Source organism: Lithobates pipiens, unplaced genomic scaffold, assembly GCF_037356315.1.
Source record: "Lithobates pipiens isolate NorthernLeopardFrog02 unplaced genomic scaffold, aLitPip1_a1.2 Scaffold_27, whole genome shotgun sequence".
In the NCBI taxonomy this organism is placed as follows: Eukaryota; Metazoa; Chordata; class Amphibia; order Anura; family Ranidae; genus Lithobates; species Lithobates pipiens.
This window is the reverse complement of record NW_027507788.1, coordinates 208,101,138-208,118,751: the sequence shown is the minus strand read 5'-3', so window position 1 is coordinate 208,118,751 and position 17,614 is coordinate 208,101,138. Positions and strand designations below refer to the sequence as shown.

The window sequence follows — 17,614 nt, the reverse complement described above, 5'->3', positions numbered from 1 at the left end:
TATGCATTAAAGGAAGAAACATATCCATGGTGTAGTACGTACTTAAAATGTGCTTGATTTAAAAAAAGAAAAACCTACTCGCATATAGGTAGTGAAAGCTCGCTTTGTTTAGAATATCCACCGGCCGCTGCTAGCTGTAAGGAAGATGCACGTAACGTGACCACGCCCTACGCGTTTCGTCAGTGACGTCTTCTGGAGCGCTATGATACCCGGCCTCCATCTAGTATTTTTCTAAAATACCGCATTTTGCCCACTACAGGGTGCTGGTGATCATAGGGGATAATGCTAATAAAAACAATATGGCGGTTAATTGTTTTGCCTCTGCAAATGTTTAAGACATCAGCACAGTGAATTATTATTATTATTATTATTTATTATTATTATAATAAAAAAAAAAAAAATTTCATACATTAAACCTTTCATTTTTCCAAGACGATGTGTAACAAAAGCAGGTGTCCTTTTTCTTTTCCTTCATAAAATACATTTTTTTCACTTTATTTTCTTTTCATTGCTGATTTGCTCCTGCCTCTCTAAGACCCCTTTTACACTGAGGCAGTTTTCAGGTGTTTTAGCACTAGAAATAGCGCCTGAAAACTGCCTCCTATTCATTACAATGTGTGCTTTCACATCCGGGGCGGTGCGCTTGCGGGACGTTAGAAAAAGCCCTGCAAGCAGCATCTTTGGGGTGGCATTGAGAGCGGTGTATACAAGGCTTCCAAAATGCCCCTGCCCATTGCAATGAAGGGGCAGCGCTTCCAAGGCGCCAGAAAAACGATTTGGAAGCGCTGCAGCACAGGGATGTTTTTAACCCCTTTTTTGGGGGGGGTTAAAAGCGCCCGCTCAAAGTGCCGCTTTAAACAGCGGTAAAGCGCCGCTATGAGCGGCGCTTTACCCCAAACGCATGAGCAGCCCCAGTGTGAAAGGGGTCTTATCTGCTCCTGTTAAGATTTTAATGATTGGATTTAGATCTTCTGTGTGTGGCTGTAGATTGGACAATGCAATAGGATCCTGTCCATAGTTCTATCTGGCAAAGTAAACAACCTTTTTAACCTCTTTGCGTCGGGAGGGCGTCCAGGGACGTCCTTGACTATATCTGAATGATGGGTCAGACGTCATTCAGATATCGGCTTTTTCAGCCAGAGACTCCCTACACCATAAGGATGTTCATAGCGGCTGTTACACCGCTTGATCGTTCTTGCGGGAGGGGACGCTGCCCTCCGGTGCTTCTACTGACTTGCCACTTCCATCGGTGAGTCGGGGAACTGATCTGCTGGCCCCGGTTGGTGATCATAGAGAGTTCCTGCAGACCTGATGGTCGACAGTCTCTATGATCGTTCGGAGGCCGGGTGCGATGTTGTGACGTCATGCCCGGCCTCTGCATTAAAAAAAAAAAAAAAAAAAAAAAAACAGCGCCGCCTCAGCTGGGAAGCCTAGAGGTGAGATATGGGGTCCTATTGCCCCCATCTCTCATTGTAAAAAGGACCGATCGTGCCATATTACTATTTCAAGGGTTGTTTACATTCCTTGTAATAGGAATAAAAGTCATCAAAAAGTGTTTTATTTTTTATTATTTTGGTGTCAAACTAAAAAATAAGTCTAACAATTAAAAAACAAAAAAAAAACAAAAAAAAAAACAAATACGCAAGTCCCGCCCGCATATGAAAACGGTGTCCAAACCACACATGTGAGGTTTCGCCGCGAACATTAGAGTAATAATTCTAGCCCTGGACCTCCTCTAACTCAAAACATGTAACCAGTAAAAAAAAATGTAAAGTGTCGCCTACGGGGATTTTTAAGTATCGAAGTTTGGCGCCATTCCACGAGCGTGTGCAATTTTTAAAGCATTACATGTTGGGTATCTATTTACTCGGCGTAACTTCTTCTTTCACATTATGCAAAAAAATTGGGCTAAATTTAATGGTTTGTTTTTTTTGTTTAAGCATGAAACAGTTTTTTTTTTTTTTTTTCCAAAAAAAGGTGATCGAAAAATTGCTGCGCAAATACCGTGCGAGATAAAAAGTTGCAACGACCGCCATTGTATTTACTAGGGTCTTTGCTAAAAAAAAAAACCCACTGCGTGTGTCAATGTAAAGTTAATGAGACCCCCCCCCCCCCGCCCCCAAATAGGTTCACAGTGCGAACTGTGAAATAGTGCAGGGATCGGATCGCGTGGGTGTGGACACCCATGCGATCCAATTCCAGTGCAGACCAAAAAAAAAAAGTCCTGCACAATTTTGATGCGATTTTCGGCAATGTGGTGCGAATCACATGCAATGCCTGGCATCACAGCACGAACGCAGCCTAAAAAAATATCCCCGACCCTTTCCAAAAATGCAGAGGCACAAAAACGCATTGATGTGAACGTGTTCCATTGGAAACCATGTTAAAATAATATCCTACGTTTCTGCAAAAAGCATGAAAAAAAAACGCATTGGTGTGAATGGAGCGTTTATTATTCGTATCGGACACTTTCACACTTCCGATTGTTCTCATAGAATCCACATCTGCCTTCACACATGGTGATTGGATTACAGTGACTGAGCCACCTGTGGGACTATAAATACTCCGGGAAAGGTTCCTGACACCATTAGGCCCCAATCACACTATGGTGTGCAACAGCAGGCGTTGTGCATATGCACTTCTTCTTTTTCTTTTTTTTTTTTTTTTTTTTTTCTTTTTATTTATTATGTTTTTTGTGCTATTGCACTTATTTTTATGCGCATTTATAATTATTAGAATTTTGAACAAAGTTTCTCATTACGTTCGATGAAAAAATTGTGATAAATTACAATCAAAAAACATGCCATGCCTCTTACTAAATACCTTGGATCACCATTTGGGGGATATTTGTACTGTCCTGACATTTTCGGACCTCAATAAATGAGATCAGCCGATTGAGTTTTCAGATATATATATACTTCACAGTTTGTGGACTAATGCCGCGTGCACACGCAAAAGCTCTGATTTTCCAGATGGAAATCCGACAGGATTTCGCTCAAGCTGTCTTGCATACACACGGTCACACCAAATTCCGACCGTCGGGAACGCAGTGACGCACGAAGGGACTAGAAAAAAGGGAAGTTCAATAGCCAGTAGCCAACAGCTTCCGTCTCGTAGTCGAATCTGAGCATGCGTGAGTTTTTGCGCATTGGAATTGCATAAAACACGATCGGAATTTTCCTTTTTCCGTCGGAAAAGTTGAGAACATGCTCTCAATCTTTTGCTGGCTGAAATTTGGCCAGCAAAATTCCGATGGAGCGCACACACGGTCGAAGAAAAGCTCTTATCGATTTTTTTGCTGGCCGAAATTCCGACCGTGTGTACGCGGCATAACATTCCTACAGAATAAAAAGTAAGCACTGATTTGGGTTATTTTCACCAAAGAAATGCAGCAGAACACTTTTTGTTCATAAATTTAGAAAAAAAAAAAAAAAATTTATTTGCAAAATAAACTAAGAAAAACATGTTTGTTTTTTCCTTAATTTTTGTTTATTTTTCCTTTTTTAGCAAATATTTTAAATCCAATGATACTAACAAAAGAAAGCTCTGTGTGAAAAAAAAAATGATAAAAATTTCATATGTACGGTGTAGCATGACCGCACAATTTTCAAAGTGTGACCGCGCTGAAAGTTGAGGGAGGAAGTTTAACGGATAGAACGGTCATCTTTAGGACCGCAAAACATTCTCAGACATCATTGATCTTGTAGAGATGCTGCAATGCAAAAAAAAATTATGATTTTGTGTTGCCGTCTAATTGGCGGGGTCATGTGACCGCTATGTTGTGTGTCTGGCACCCCCTGGCGGGGCCCCTTTCGCAGGCAGACACACTGGGTGCTGTGATGTGTACTATACACATCATTTCCTACACTGTAGGGCGCTGATTGGGTTGTCTGCCGAGAAGTGTTTTATGAGCTGATTATCCGGAGTGTTACACCCCATGACTTCCAGATCATTCTACCCCCAGCATTGTCTGATCTCTGCTGTGTAATGTCCCAGACCAAGCCAATGATGTCATCCATAAAGCCAGACGCCCCCTTAGTACAGTGCCTTGAAAAAGTATTCATACCCCTTGAAATTTTCCACATTTTGTCACGTCACAACCAAAAATGTAAATGTATTTTATTGGGGTTTTATGTGATAAACCAACACAAAGTGTCACATAATTGTGAAGTGGAAGGAAAATGATAAATGGTTTTCAGAATGTTTTACAAATATGTGAAAAGTGTGGGGGGTACATTTGTATGGCGCCCCCCGGAGTCAATACTTTGTAGAACCGCCTTTCACTGCAATTACAGCTGCAAGTCTTTTTGGGGATGTCTCTACCAGCTTTGCACATCTAGAGAGGGACATTTCTGCCCATTCTTCTTTGCAAAATATCTCAAGCTCTCTCAGATTGGATGGAGAGCGTCTGTGAACAGCGATTTTCAAGTCTTGCCACAGATTCTCTATTGGATTTAGGTTTGGACTTTGACTGGGGCATTCTAACACATGAATATGCTTTGATCTACACCAGGGGTCTCCAAATTATGGCCATCCAGTTGTTCAGGAACTACAATTCTCATCATGCTTGGTCATTTCTGTGAATGCCAGTTTTACAATGCCTCATGGGATGTGTAGTTCTGCAACAGCTGGAGGGCCGTAGTTTGAAAATCCCTGATCTAAACCATTCCATTGTAGCTCTGGCTGGATGTTTCGGGTCGTTGTCCTGCTGGAAGGTGAACCTCCGCCCCAGTCTCAAGTCTTTTGCAGACTAACAGGTTTTCTTCTAAGATTGCCCTGTGTTTGGCTCCATCCATCTTCCCATCAACTCTGACCAGCTTCCCTGTCCCTGCTGGAAGAAAAGCATTCCCACAACATGATGCTGCCACCACCATGTTTCACAGTGGGGATGGTGTGTTCAGGGTGATGTGCGGTGTGTGTTTTCCCCCCACACAAAGCGCTTTGCTTTTAGGCCAAAAAGTAAAATTTTGGTCTCATCTGACCAGAGCACCTTCTTCCACATTTTTGCCGTGTCCCCCACATGGCTTCCCACAAACTGCAAACAGGACCTCTTATGGCTTTCTTTCACCATTTGTTTTTCTTCTTGCTACTCTTCCATAAAGACCAGATTTGTGGAGAGACGACTAATAGTTGTCCTGTGGACAGATTCTCCCACCTGAGCTGTGGATCTCTGCAGCTCCTCCAGAGTCACCATGGACCTCTTGGCTGCTTCTCTGAATGCTCTCCTTGCCCGGCCGGTCAGTTTAGGTGGACGGCCATGTCTTGTAGGTTTGCAGTTGTGCCATACTCATTCCATTTTCGGATGATGGATTGAACAGTGCTCTGTGAGATGTTCAAAGCTTGGGATATTTCTTTTTTTTATATATATTTTTATATAACCTAACCCTGTTTTAAACGTCTGCGCAACTTCATCCCTGACCTGTCTGGTGTGTTCCTTGGCCTTCATGATGCTGTTTAACTAAGGTTCTCTAACAAACCTCTGAGGGCTTCACAGAACAGCTGTATTTATACTGAGATTCAATTACACACAGGTGAACTCTATTTATTTACTTATTAGGTGACTTCTGAAGGCAATTGGTCCCATTAGATTTTAGTTAGGGGTATTAGAATAAAGGGGGCTGAATACAAACGCATGACACACTTTTCACGTATTTATTTGTAAAAAAAAAATGTTGAAAACCATTTATCATTTTCCTTCCACTTCACAATTTATGTGCCACTTTGTTTTGGTCTATCGCAGGGATATGAAATTAGCGGACCTCCAGCTGTTGCAGAACTACAAGTCCCATGAGGCATAGCAAGACTCCGACAGCCTCAAGCATGACACCCAGATGCAGAGGCATGATGGGACTTGTAGTTTTGCAACAGCTGGAGGTCCGCTAATTGCATATCCCTGCTCTATCACATAAAATCCCAATAAAAGACATTTTTTTGACTTTATTTCTTTCTTTGACATATTTCAATATAACAGACCAAGTTACAGCATCCGTATATATTTTACAATTTTGTTTCCCTAATTACCACTAATACGTCCTTTCCTCCTTTTCCTATTTATTTCGATTTGATCCGTACAAAACATCCTTTTTACTTTTTTTAAATTTTTTATCTTTTCTTTCTTAAAGTGGTTGTATACTCAAATTTTTAACTTTTACCTACAGGAAAGCCTATAATAAGGCTTACCTGTAGGTAAAAAAAATATCTCCTAAACCTGTACGGTTCAGGAGATATTCCCCTCGGTATGCGCCGCTGACTGCAACGGCGCATGCGCACAAGGGGGTTCTCGGCTGAAAGTCCGGCAGTGGCCGACCGGCCGGGATGAAATCTCCCGCGCACATGTGCGGGAGTGACGATATCGCGGCTCCGGCCACTCACAGCGCCGGAGCCGCGATACCCGGAAGAAACGCAGAGGGAGCATGTCAGTTCCCTCGGCGTGGATCGGCCCAGATGTCGGGGGCCTCGTTCTAAGGTAAATATTTCATAATGCGCTAGTATGCGGTGCGAACTAGCTCATTATGCCTTTTTGCTTTGCAGGTGGTAAAAAAAATAAATAAAAAATTAGCGGGTTTACTACCGCTTTAACACTATTATATATGTATATGTATGTATGTATGTGTGTGTATATGTATGTGTATATATATATATATATATATATATATATATATATATATATATATATATATATATATATATATATATATATATATATATATATATAATATATATGGTATGAATACCTTGTAGCTCCCAACTGTCCCTGATTTCAAAGGACTGTCCCAGATTTGGAACAAAGTCCCTCTTTTTCTCTTCGTTTGTCCCTCATTTTGGTCTGATCTATAAAGTTGTATATAAAATACACTGCCTTTTGATGGAATATAGTATATCTATATACACTCGGTGTACTGCTATGACTGTAGATTGTATGCTCCTTGGAGGACAGATGTTAAAGCGGGAGTCCGCCGGGACTCCGCGTTTTTTTTTTTTTTTTTTTTTTTTTTAAGTCAGCAGCTACAAATACTGCAGCTGCTGACTTTTAAAATAGTGACACTTACCTGTCCAGCGCGCCCGCGATGTCGGCACCCGAAGCCGATCTCTAGATCGACACTCGAGTGCTGCCGCCGCCATCTTGGGTATGGGAATCAGGAAATGGAGCCTTTCGGCTTCATTTCCCGGTTCCCTACTGCGCATGCGCGAGCCGCGCTGCGCAATGAGGACGGTCCCCGCTGCCTCTGGGATCTGTGTGTTTCCCAGCAGGCAGCGGGGCACTTGCGGAAGGGGGCGGGCACTTGCGGAAAGGGGAGTAATGTACGCCCCTTTCCGCAGAGAGCTAGCCCGGAAGTGGGTGCAGTTACCTGGATTATCCAGGTAACTGCACCCCCCTCCCCCCTGAAAGGTGCCAATTGTGGCGCCGGAGGGGGGGAGGAATCCAATGAGCGGAAGGTCCATTTTAGGGTGGACCTCCGCTTTAATGGTTTAGTGTTTCCTTTTAGGATTATGTTAGTACATAATGATAAATCTGTGTGTAGGTAGGTGTGCGTCTTCTCTGTCCTCAGCAGAGGCTCCAGTCATTTCCCTAGATAATTGTTACATAGTCTCCGAACACTCGTTCCTGCAATCGCATGAGCGATCGATTTGTAAACGTTTCCTGGAGTCGGTCAGTGCCTGGTTCCCGCTGTAAGAACCCGATCCGGGTGATTGGAGATGATGGGCAGATTCTTTGTGTTGGCTCGGGGACAGCTGCTTCCATATCTGTAATATAAGATCCCGTGTGAGGAATGGATTCCAGTATAGGCGCGGGATGTATGTATCGCTTTCTGCATACTCTGCACATTCATCGTTCGCCCGGCTGTCTCTTGGAAGAATATTTTACTGCATTTTTATTTTTTCTTAAAAAGAGATTTCAGATCAATATCAGTATGCATTAACCCTTTAAGGTTTTCAGCTGAGAACAATCGGTGTAGTTGCTGTGTTGGTGCATTGTTTGCTCTTCGCCTTATTAAAGTAGACTGTCATTTAAAGTAATAATGAAGGTTAAACTTTTTTTTTTTTTTTTTTTTTTTTTTTTTTTATTATTATTATAAAAAAAATTCAATATAATATAATTTTTATTTTGTATTTTTTTTTTTTTTTTTTGCAATATATTCATAGTATTAAACCCTCAGGGAACTATTTGTTAAAATTTATTATCCCAGCACTTGTCAGTGCTGCTTTCCTAAATTAAGGTCTTTACAAGAAAAGAGTTCCAACAGTGGACAGTGCAGTCTGTTAGCGTGGAGGAAGAGGGAGAAGGTAGGGGGTGTTTTGCCACTTTACGCTCTGTGGCTGTGCATCTCTATTGATGCACAAAGCATAGAGAGAGACACGATTCTTATCCCTGCATGTAATGCCGTGTACGCACACACGACCGGACTTTCCGTCAGAAACTCTTGAAGGTCTTTCCGACAGAGTTCTGACCGAACGGACTTGCCTACACACGATCACACCGAAGTCCTTCGTTTTGAACGTGATGATGTACAACGGGACTAGAAAAGGGAAGTTCAATAGCCAGTAGCCAATAGCTGCCCTTGCATCGTTTTTGGTCCATCGGAACCAGCATACAGACTAACTGTTTTCCCGATAGGAATTGATTCAGTCGAAAAGATTTAAAATGAGGTCTATTTCTAGGTCCGTCAGACTTTTTGAAAAAAAAATAGTCAGCTGAAGCCCACACACCATCGGAATATCCGATGACATGATTCCGTCTGACCTTTTCTGCCGGAAAGTCCAGTCGTGTGTACGCGACATAAGAATGGCTCCATAGGATGCTGTAAGAGGAAGGAGCCGCCCAGAAACGGTGTTCATGGCTCCAACTTAAACTGGACCGTAGGCCATGATTACATATAAAAAAGCTGCTTAAAAGAAATTAGGGTTTAATATTGCTTTAAGGTAAAGCTCTCAGTACAATTACTACCCCCCCCCCCCCCCCCCCCCCGTCTTCATCCCGAACACCTGCTGTCCTTGTCGCCCCTGCCTGGTCCTCCACAATCCTGCACCACTCTCCTGAACTTCCTGGCTGTAAATAAAGGCGAAGTGGGTTATTGCTGGAAGGGATCTACTGTTGAGGGAGGGATCTGTTGCTGCCCGGGGGTGTCTGTTGTTGCTGCTGCTGTAGTGGAGTGAGGGTTGCTGCTGCTGGTGTTTGCTGCCGCCGGGGGGCGTCTGTTGTTGTTGCCCCCGCCGGGGGGCGTCTGTTGTTGTTGGCGCTGCCGCGGGGCGTCTGTTGTTGTTGTTGTTGCCGCCGCCGGGGGCGTCTGTTGTTGTTGTTGTTGTTGCCGCCACCGGGGGCGTCTGTTGTTGTTGTTGCCGCCGCCGGGGGCGTCTGTTGTTGTTGTTGCCGCCGCCGGGGGCGTCTGTTGTTGTTGTTGCCGCCGCCGGGGGCGTCTGTTGTTGTTGTTGCCGCCGCCGGGGGCGTCTGTTGTTGTTGTTGCCGCCGCCGGGGGGGCGTCTGTTGTTGCCGCCGCCGGGGGGGCGTCTGTTGTTGCCGCCGCCGGGGGGGCGTCTGTTGTTGCCGCCGCCGGGGGGGCGTCTGTTGTTGCCGCCGCCGGGGGGGCGTCTGTTGTTACCGCCGCCGGGGGGGCGTCTGTTGTTGCCGCCGCCGGGGGGGCGTCTGTTGTTGCCGCCGCCGGGGGGGCGTCTGTTGTTGTTGGCGCCGCCGCGGGGCGTCTGTTGTTGTTGGCGCCGCCGCGGGGCGTCTGTTGTTGTTGGCGCCGCCGCGGGGCGTCTGTTGTTGTTGGCGCCGCCGCGGGGCGTCTGTTGTTGTTGTTGCCGCCGCGGGGCGTCTGTTGCCGCCGGGGGGGCGTCTGTTGTTGCCGCCGCCGGGGGGGGCGTCTGTTGTTGCCGCCGCCGGGGGGGCGTCTGTTGTTGTTGGCGCCGCCGCGGGGCGTCTGTTGTTGTTGGCGCCGCCGCGGGGCGTCTGTTGTTGTTGTTGCCGCCGCGGGGCGTCTGTTGCCGCCGGGGGGGCGTCTGTTGTTGCCGCCGCCGGGGGGGGCGTCTGTTGTTGCCGCCGCCGGGGGGGGCGTCTGTTGTTGCCGCCGCCGGGGGGGCGTCTGTTGTTGCCGCCGCCGGGGGGGCGTCTGTTGTTGCCGCCGCCGGGGGGGCGTCTGTTGTTGCCGCCGCCGGGGGGGCGTCTGTTGTTGTTGGCGCCGGGGGGGGCGTCTGTTGTTGTTGGCGCCGGGGGGGGCGTCTGTTGTTGTTGGCGCCGGGGGGGCGTCTGTTGTTGTTGTTGCCGCCGGGGGGCGTCTGTTGCTGCCGGGGGGCGTCTGTTGTTGGCGCCGCCGCTGCCGCGGGGCGTCTGTTGTTGTTGGCGCCGCCGCGGGGCGTCTGTTGTTGTTGTTGGCGCCGCCGCCGCGGGGCGTCTGTTGTTGTTGTTGGCGCCGCCGCGGGGCGTCTGTTGTCGTTGTTGGCGCCGCCGCGGGGCGTCTGTTGTTGTTGGCGCCGCCGCGGGGCGTCTGTTGTTGTTGTTGTTGGCGCCGCTGCCGCGGGGCGTCTGTTGTTGTTGTTGGCGCCGCTGCCGCGGGGCGTCTGTTGTTGTTGTTGGCGCCGCTGCCGCGGGGCGTCTGTTGTTGTTGCCGGCGCCGGGGGGCGTCTGTTGTTGTTGTTGGCGCCGCTGCCGCGGGGCGTCTGTTGTTGCCGCCGGGGGCGTCTGTTGTTGTTGTTGCCGCCGCCGCCAGGGGCGTCTGTTGTTGTTGTTGCCGCCGGGGGGTTCTGTTGTTGCCGCCGGGGGGTTCTGTTGTTGCCGCCGCCGCCGGGCGTCTGTTGTTGTTGCCGCCGGGCGTCTGTTGTTGTTGTTGCCGCCGGGCGTCTGTTGTTGTTGTTGCCGCCGGGCGTCTGTTGTTGTTGTTGTTGCCGCCGGGCGTCTGTTGTTGTTGTTGTTGCCGCCGGGCGTCTGTTGTTGTTGTTGTTGCCGCCGGGCGTCTGTTGTTGTTGTTGTTGCCGCCGGGCGTCTGTTGTTGTTGTTGTTGCCGCCGGGCGTCTGTTGTTGTTGTTGTTGCCGCCGGGCGTCTGTTGTTGTTGTTGTTGCCGCCGGGCGTCTGTTGTTGTTGTTGTTGCCGCCGGGCGTCTGTTGTTGTTGTTGTTGCCGCCGGGCGTCTGTTGTTGTTGTTGTTGTTGTTGTTGCCGCCGGGCGTCTGTTGTTGTTGTTGTTGTTGTTGTTGCCGCCGCCGCCGGGCGTCTGTTGTTGTTGCCGCCGGGCGTCTGTTGTTGTTGCCGCCGGGCGTCTGTTGTTGTTGCCGCCGGGCGTCTGTTGTTGTTGCCGCCGGGCGTCTGTTGTTGTTGCCGCCGCAGGGGGCGTCTGTTGTTGCTGTGGAGGTGCCTGTTAATTGCATTTCTTGTTGTTGTTAACAAATTCCATACAAATCCCTTAGAACCACAACATTTTATATTTAGTCCTGTGTTATCTAAAAGGAGCGGTGCTGGGAGGTGGAACCAAGGAATGGGGCCGCAGAGATGAGGGGTGACTTCAGAAGGAGTTCCTGCACCTATTCCTGGAGGATAAAAGCAACGAAGGATAACTGCCTGTTTTTATCTAATCGGGAAAATACCTGGTGTTTGCCATTATTTGGACACAAACCGATTGGATCATTTAAATTGGCCAATACACTAATAGGTTTTTGAAGGAACGTTCATACAAACAAAACATTCGGTAACTTGCTGACTGTCCAACAGTACCTCCCCAAATTCCGCAGCTTTAAAGGGATCGTATGGAACTTGTAGTATGAAACTCTAACCCAGCACAGCCAGCGTATCTGATAGGTGGAGGGAACGGTTGGGGACATGCAATGGCAGATTTGAATGTATGGGGCAGTGATGGCGAACCTTGGCACCCCAGATGTTTTGGAACTACATTTCCCATGATGTAGTTCCAAAACATCTGGGATGCCAAGGTTCACCATCACTGGTATAGTGTTATATAACGATTGAATGGGTTTAGCAGCCTGTTGGAGAAAGAAACGTGACATATGGTCTCTGACTAGTGTGCTGTTGGCTGCAGTGATTGGTCAACATCTAATGCTTTTCTGTTTTTTTTTTTTTTTTTTTTTTTTTTTTTTTTTTTTTTTTAGGGTCCCTTATCTCCAGTGTGACTGGTCAGCCCAAGGGAATCCTTCAGCAAGAGGTAAGTCCTTAATGAGTTCTCATAATTATTGCATACTGTACATAATAAATATATATATATATATATATATATATATATATAATATACAAAATATTCAGAGCTTCAGTTTTTCCACATTTTGTTTCATCCAAAATGGATTCAATTCATTATTTTCCTCCAAATTCTACAAACAATACCCCATAATATAGCTGCACGATTAATCGTTAATCGAGATTGCGATTCTTTCCCCCTTGTAATCTTAACAAAGCATTTTCCCGATTCTATGCAGAGTTCTGTGCTCAAGCCGACAGCTGTCAAACCCCCCCCCCCCCCAAAAAAAACAGGCAGTCCGCCAAGTTTCACAACATTCCTCAGCCACTGAGCTAAGTATAAACATTGTAACATTTTTGTTCTTTAGATCAAAGGAATGAACTTGAATGAGGGAAGTTTTAACCACTTGCGGACCGCCGCACGCCGATGTACGTTCTAATTCGAAGAGGCATAACGTTATGGCAGCAGCTAGCTGCCATAACCCCGGTATCCTCCTCTTCGGCTGGCGGTCCACTTTCAGATAAACGCCGAGAGATAATTTTATAGTTGGTGGGAGAGGGGGCCCGCCACACTCCAGTGCCCTCCGCCGCTTACTGGAGCCGCCAGCAGCGGCGGAGGCCATCGGATCCTTTCACATGCTGTGTATGGAGACTAGTGAGGGGAAGATGGCCCCCACCTGTCTCCATACCATTGCAGAGTGGAAGCCACGTCAAACCGTCACTTCCGCCCATAGCTTTTAAAGGGCCATTTTTAAATTTTTTTTTTTTTTTTTTTTTTTTGACTATTTATTTTTTTATTGCATTTTAGTGTACATATGAGATCTGAGGTCCTTTTTGACCCCAAATCTCATAGATAAGAGGTCCTGACATTTTTTTTTTCTATTACAAGGGATGTTTACATTTCTTGTAATGGGAATAAAAGTGACGCCTTTTAAAGGAAAAAAAAAAAGTGTAAAAATAAAAGGTAAAAATTTTTTTTTTACATTTTTTAAAATGTGCCCTGTCCCGTCGAGCTTGCAGAAGCGAAAGCATACGTGAGTAGCGCACGCATATGAAAATGGTGTTAAAACCACACATGTGAGGTATCGCTGCGATCGGTAGAGCGAGATCAATAATAGTAGCCCTAGACCTCCTCTGTAACTCAAATCATGCAACCTGTAGAGTTTATTTTATTTTTTTAAAACGTCGCCTATGGAGATTTTTAAGGGTAAAAGTTTGTTGCCATTCCACGAGCGGGCGCAATTTTGAAGCGTGACACGTTGGGTATCAATTTACTCGGCGTAACATTATCTTTCACAATAGGAAAAAAAAAAAGTTGGGCAAAAAATTGGTCCTTGCTGAAATCTAAGGAGACGTGAGAGAAGTTTATGGTCCGTGGTTAACCCTTTTGATACCCGCTTGCATGACCACCTGTTTGCACGGGGGTCCATGCCATCAGGTGAGAGTGATTAGTTAAACCGGAGGTGGAGGGATTGTCACGCTACTGTGGAAAAAAAACAAAAAACTTACGTCAGTGCTACAGTTTGAATTTAAAACGTATTTGTGTGAACTGTGAAGTTAAGTCATGGATTGTGGAAACTAACTAGTGTCGGGGGATTGTATATAGTGTATACCACATTTACCACTAACTAATGCAGAGCTGCAATGCAAGGAGATTAGCTAAAAGTAGTTGGATCTGTATGTGCATTATAATTAAAATTAGTCGATTAATCGATTTAATCGAACACACATTTTAATCCAGTAACAGCCCTAATTGTAACATTTCATCTTTTAGGCTGCATTCACACTTGAGCATTTTCAGCTTGTAAGACACCCGAAAAAAAACTCCTGGAAAACGCCCAACAAGCAAAATCCCATTCAGTTCACATTCAGGTCCGGTTCACACCGCTGCGGGTGAGAGATCCGGATGTGATTCGCACCGCACTGCAGTGCAAATCACATCCGATCTCCGTAGCGATGCGAGTTCAGCCATACAGATAGTATGGCTGAATTCGCATCGCTCCCGCCGCAAACTCGCACGGGAGCCTTTTTTTGGTCCGCAGCAGAATCGGATCGCATGGGTGTTCACACCATGCGATCCGATTCCTGTGCGATATGCGGACGGATCTGGGGGTGTCATTAACATTTCATTGACACTCCCAGCAGTCCGCATAGGAGGCATGCGATGCGGGAAAACGCCGCGTGAACCCAGCCTCACAGTTCAGTTCACATCTGAGCGTTTTGTCACCTGAAGCAAAACGTCTGAAATGCCCCAAAGCTCAACAAAAGAACATGAGCTTCTTTTGGGGGCAGATTACAGGCATTTTTGCATTGGTGACCTGAACAAAAATCACGGGAAAAAAGTTGCAAAATTGCGGTAAAACATGGTATAAAAAAAATTGCAAAATCGCGATAAAAGACGTTGCAAAATCGTGGTAAAAACACAAGACTTTGAAACGCTCAGGTGTAAATGCAGCTTTAAAGGATCAAAGGAATGAACGTCTGTCTGTGGTTTAACCACTTACTAAACCCTTTTCTGACACTTCTTGTTGCTTACGAGTTAACGTTAAAATCCAGTATTTTTTGTTAGAATATTACTTAGAACCCCCCAAACGTGTTCTATCCTTCTTCCCTTTTTTTTTTATCAGAGACCCTAGGTCAGTGATGGAGAACCTTGGCACCCCAGATGTTTTGGAACTAAATTTCCCATGATGCTCAACCACACTGCAGAGAGCATGAGCGTCATGGGAAATGTAGTTCCAAAACATCTGGGGTGCCAAGGTTCACCATCACTGAGATAATTAAATGGCGGTTGTTGCAATATTTTATGTCACCCAGTATTTGGATAAAATTACCCTTTTTAATGACTTAAAAAAAAAAAACAAAAAAAAAAAAACGAAGCAGTAAAGTTAGCCAATTTTTTTTTTGTATAGTGTGAAAGATGTTGAGCCACGAGAATCGTGATCTTTATTCCATGCAACAAAAAGTTGCGATTCTGGTTTTAGCCAGAGTCGTGCAGTTCTAGGCTACATTGTGCTGGCTGTACTTCAGCACGGGAATGATGCACACTCTGGCCTGCTGCAGATCCTAGTGCACATTGTGAGAAGCTCACAGTGTGCAGTGAGACTTGAGTGAGTAATTTTCAGGAGAGGAGCAGGTACAACTGTGCAAGACTGAAGGGAAGGCCGGTAGTAGCAGTAAGAAGGGTCGCTGGTTCGAATCCCAACCATGACACTACCTGCCTGGAGTTTGCATGTTCTCCCTGCGCCTGCGTGGGTTTCCTCCGGGTACTCCGGTTTCCTCCCACACTCCAAAGACATGCAGGTAGGTTAATTGGCTTCTGTCAAAAATTGGCCCTAGTATATGAATGGGGACCTTGGATTGTGGGCTCCTTGAGGGTAGGGACTGACATGAGTGTGCAATGTTCAGGGATAGGGACAATTGTAGACACTCTCTCAGGTTGAACTGGATGGACTGGTGTCTTTATTCAACCTTACTAACTATGAAACAGCTGTAGAACAATAGTCTGATCATATATGAATTCTGATGAGAGATGCGGCAGGCCTCTGTGTCATGCAGTGTTAGAGCTGCACGATTTAATACTTTTTTTTTTTTTTTTACGCGTTTCGCAAATATAATCCATGTGTGGAAATGTGAAAAGTCTTACTAAACAAAAATAAAGGACTTGGTAATAATGGGTATACTTGGATTCTGAAAGTGGGTGCAGCTCTGCTCAGAGCTGTCAAAAGAAGAAGAAAAAAAAAAACAGCCGGCAAATGTTCAATGTATCAACTGCGATAAAGAGAAACCATGCATCTTTTGGTTCTTTTAGATTAAAGGAATAAACTTCCATCTGTAAATGAGGTCAGTTACTAACCTTTTTTTGACAGTTGTTGCTTATAAGTGTCCAGAATTTTATTTAATTTTTTTCAGAAAATTACTTGGAGCCCCCCCAAACATTATATTTTAATTTGTTTTATCAGAGATCCTAGAGAATAAAATTTAGATTATTAGGAAAAAATTACACTTCAATGAATTAACAACAAAAAAAAAACATTTTGCCCAATTTTTTTTGTGTAATGTGAAAGATGTTTTACGTCGCGAGAATCAGAAGCAGAAAAAAATGTGCGCTTCTCAGTTTATCCAGAATGCTGCAGCTCTGTGCGGTGTCCTCCTCATGGTTTGTTTTCTCGGTTCTTGCAGGGAGCAGGGCAGGGGGCATGAACCGCGAGGGGGCCCCCGGGAAGAGTCCGGAAGAGATGTACGTTCAGCAGAAGGTGCGGGTCCTGCTCATGCTGAGGAAGATGGGCTCTAATGTGAGTATTCCAAGGCTGTGTGGGGGAGAACCAGTCAAGACACGCGTGAGAACTTCCGCTGATTTGTGCATCATAGGCTTTGTTTACACTAGTGGTTGTGGGGTGGTAAAACAGCGTGGCTGAGTCACATTTTTTCTGACTCCCTCCCTCTTGTAGCTGAACAGTGGAGGGGTGTACATATGCTGTGACTGTGATGCTTTGCATCGTGGCACAGCTAAAGTTATCTTCCCGTTCAACTGAATGAAGGGGCCCCACAGCCGCTTGTTGCGCGGTGAGGTACAAGGGGTTAAAGCAGGTGGTGAGGAGGTGATACAATGCCTCCTGAAGTGTGACATGAATGCTACTCACTCTTCAGAGAGCACCGCAATCATAACGAGGTGAGTTTTAATGGCTGTCATCCTCATCCTGACCTCCACTGTAAGGGGGCAAGCCTCCTCTACTGACCACCACCTTAAAGGGGGAGGCGCCCTCTCCACTGGGGATGTCTCTTCCACTGACCATTCATGTAAGGGGGGGGGGCGCCTCTTCCACTAACCACCAATGTAAGAGGATGCTTCTCCTACTGACTACCACTGTAAAGGGACGTCTCTCTTACTGGTTATCAGTGTTGGGGGCGCCTTGCTTACTGGTTATCAGTGTTGAGGGCGCCTCGCTTACTGGTTACCAGTGTTGGGGGCGCCTCGCTTACTGGTTACCAGTGTTGGGGGCGCCTCGCTTACTGGTTACCAGTGTTGGGGGCGCCTCGCTTACTGGTTACCAGTGTTGGGGGCGCCTCGCTTACTGGTTACCAGTGTTGGGGGCGCCTCGCTTACTGGTTACCAGTGTTGGGGGCGCCTCTCCCACTGACCACCAATGTAAGGGGCACGGCACTGTTTTATTTGGGTTGCTTTAGAATAATGTTTGTCAGTTCTGTTGGGCCACTAAGATTGATGTTCTTTCTCTGCTGCCGCTGGCAGTCAAAGCAGCACACTGCTGGAAGATTGCAAAGCATGCTGGGAGCGTCAACTTGTTTGTCTCTGAAAGTAACATGTCTTTTCTGTTTCTCCCATAGCTCACCCCTAGTGAGGAAGCATTCCTGCGATCGTATGCTGGAGTGGTCACTAGCCAGCTCAGCCAGCTGCCCCAGCACTCCATTGATCAGG

The 17,614-nt window shown here is 46.3% G+C and overlaps 1 protein-coding gene across 1 annotated transcript in view; it reads left to right on the top strand.

Annotated features, from left to right (window-relative positions):
* Positions 1-17,614, top strand: part of CTNNBIP1 (catenin beta interacting protein 1) — a 69,741-nt gene that overhangs the window by 23,330 nt on the left and 28,797 nt on the right. The window contains exons 2-4 of the mRNA XM_077458153.1: positions 12,096-12,148; positions 16,360-16,472; positions 17,524-17,614. Coding sequence (XP_077314279.1) covers positions 16,377-16,472; positions 17,524-17,614 — 187 coding nt within the window. The 5' untranslated portion in view covers positions 12,096-12,148; positions 16,360-16,376. The remainder of the gene's footprint in view (positions 1-12,095; positions 12,149-16,359; positions 16,473-17,523) is intronic.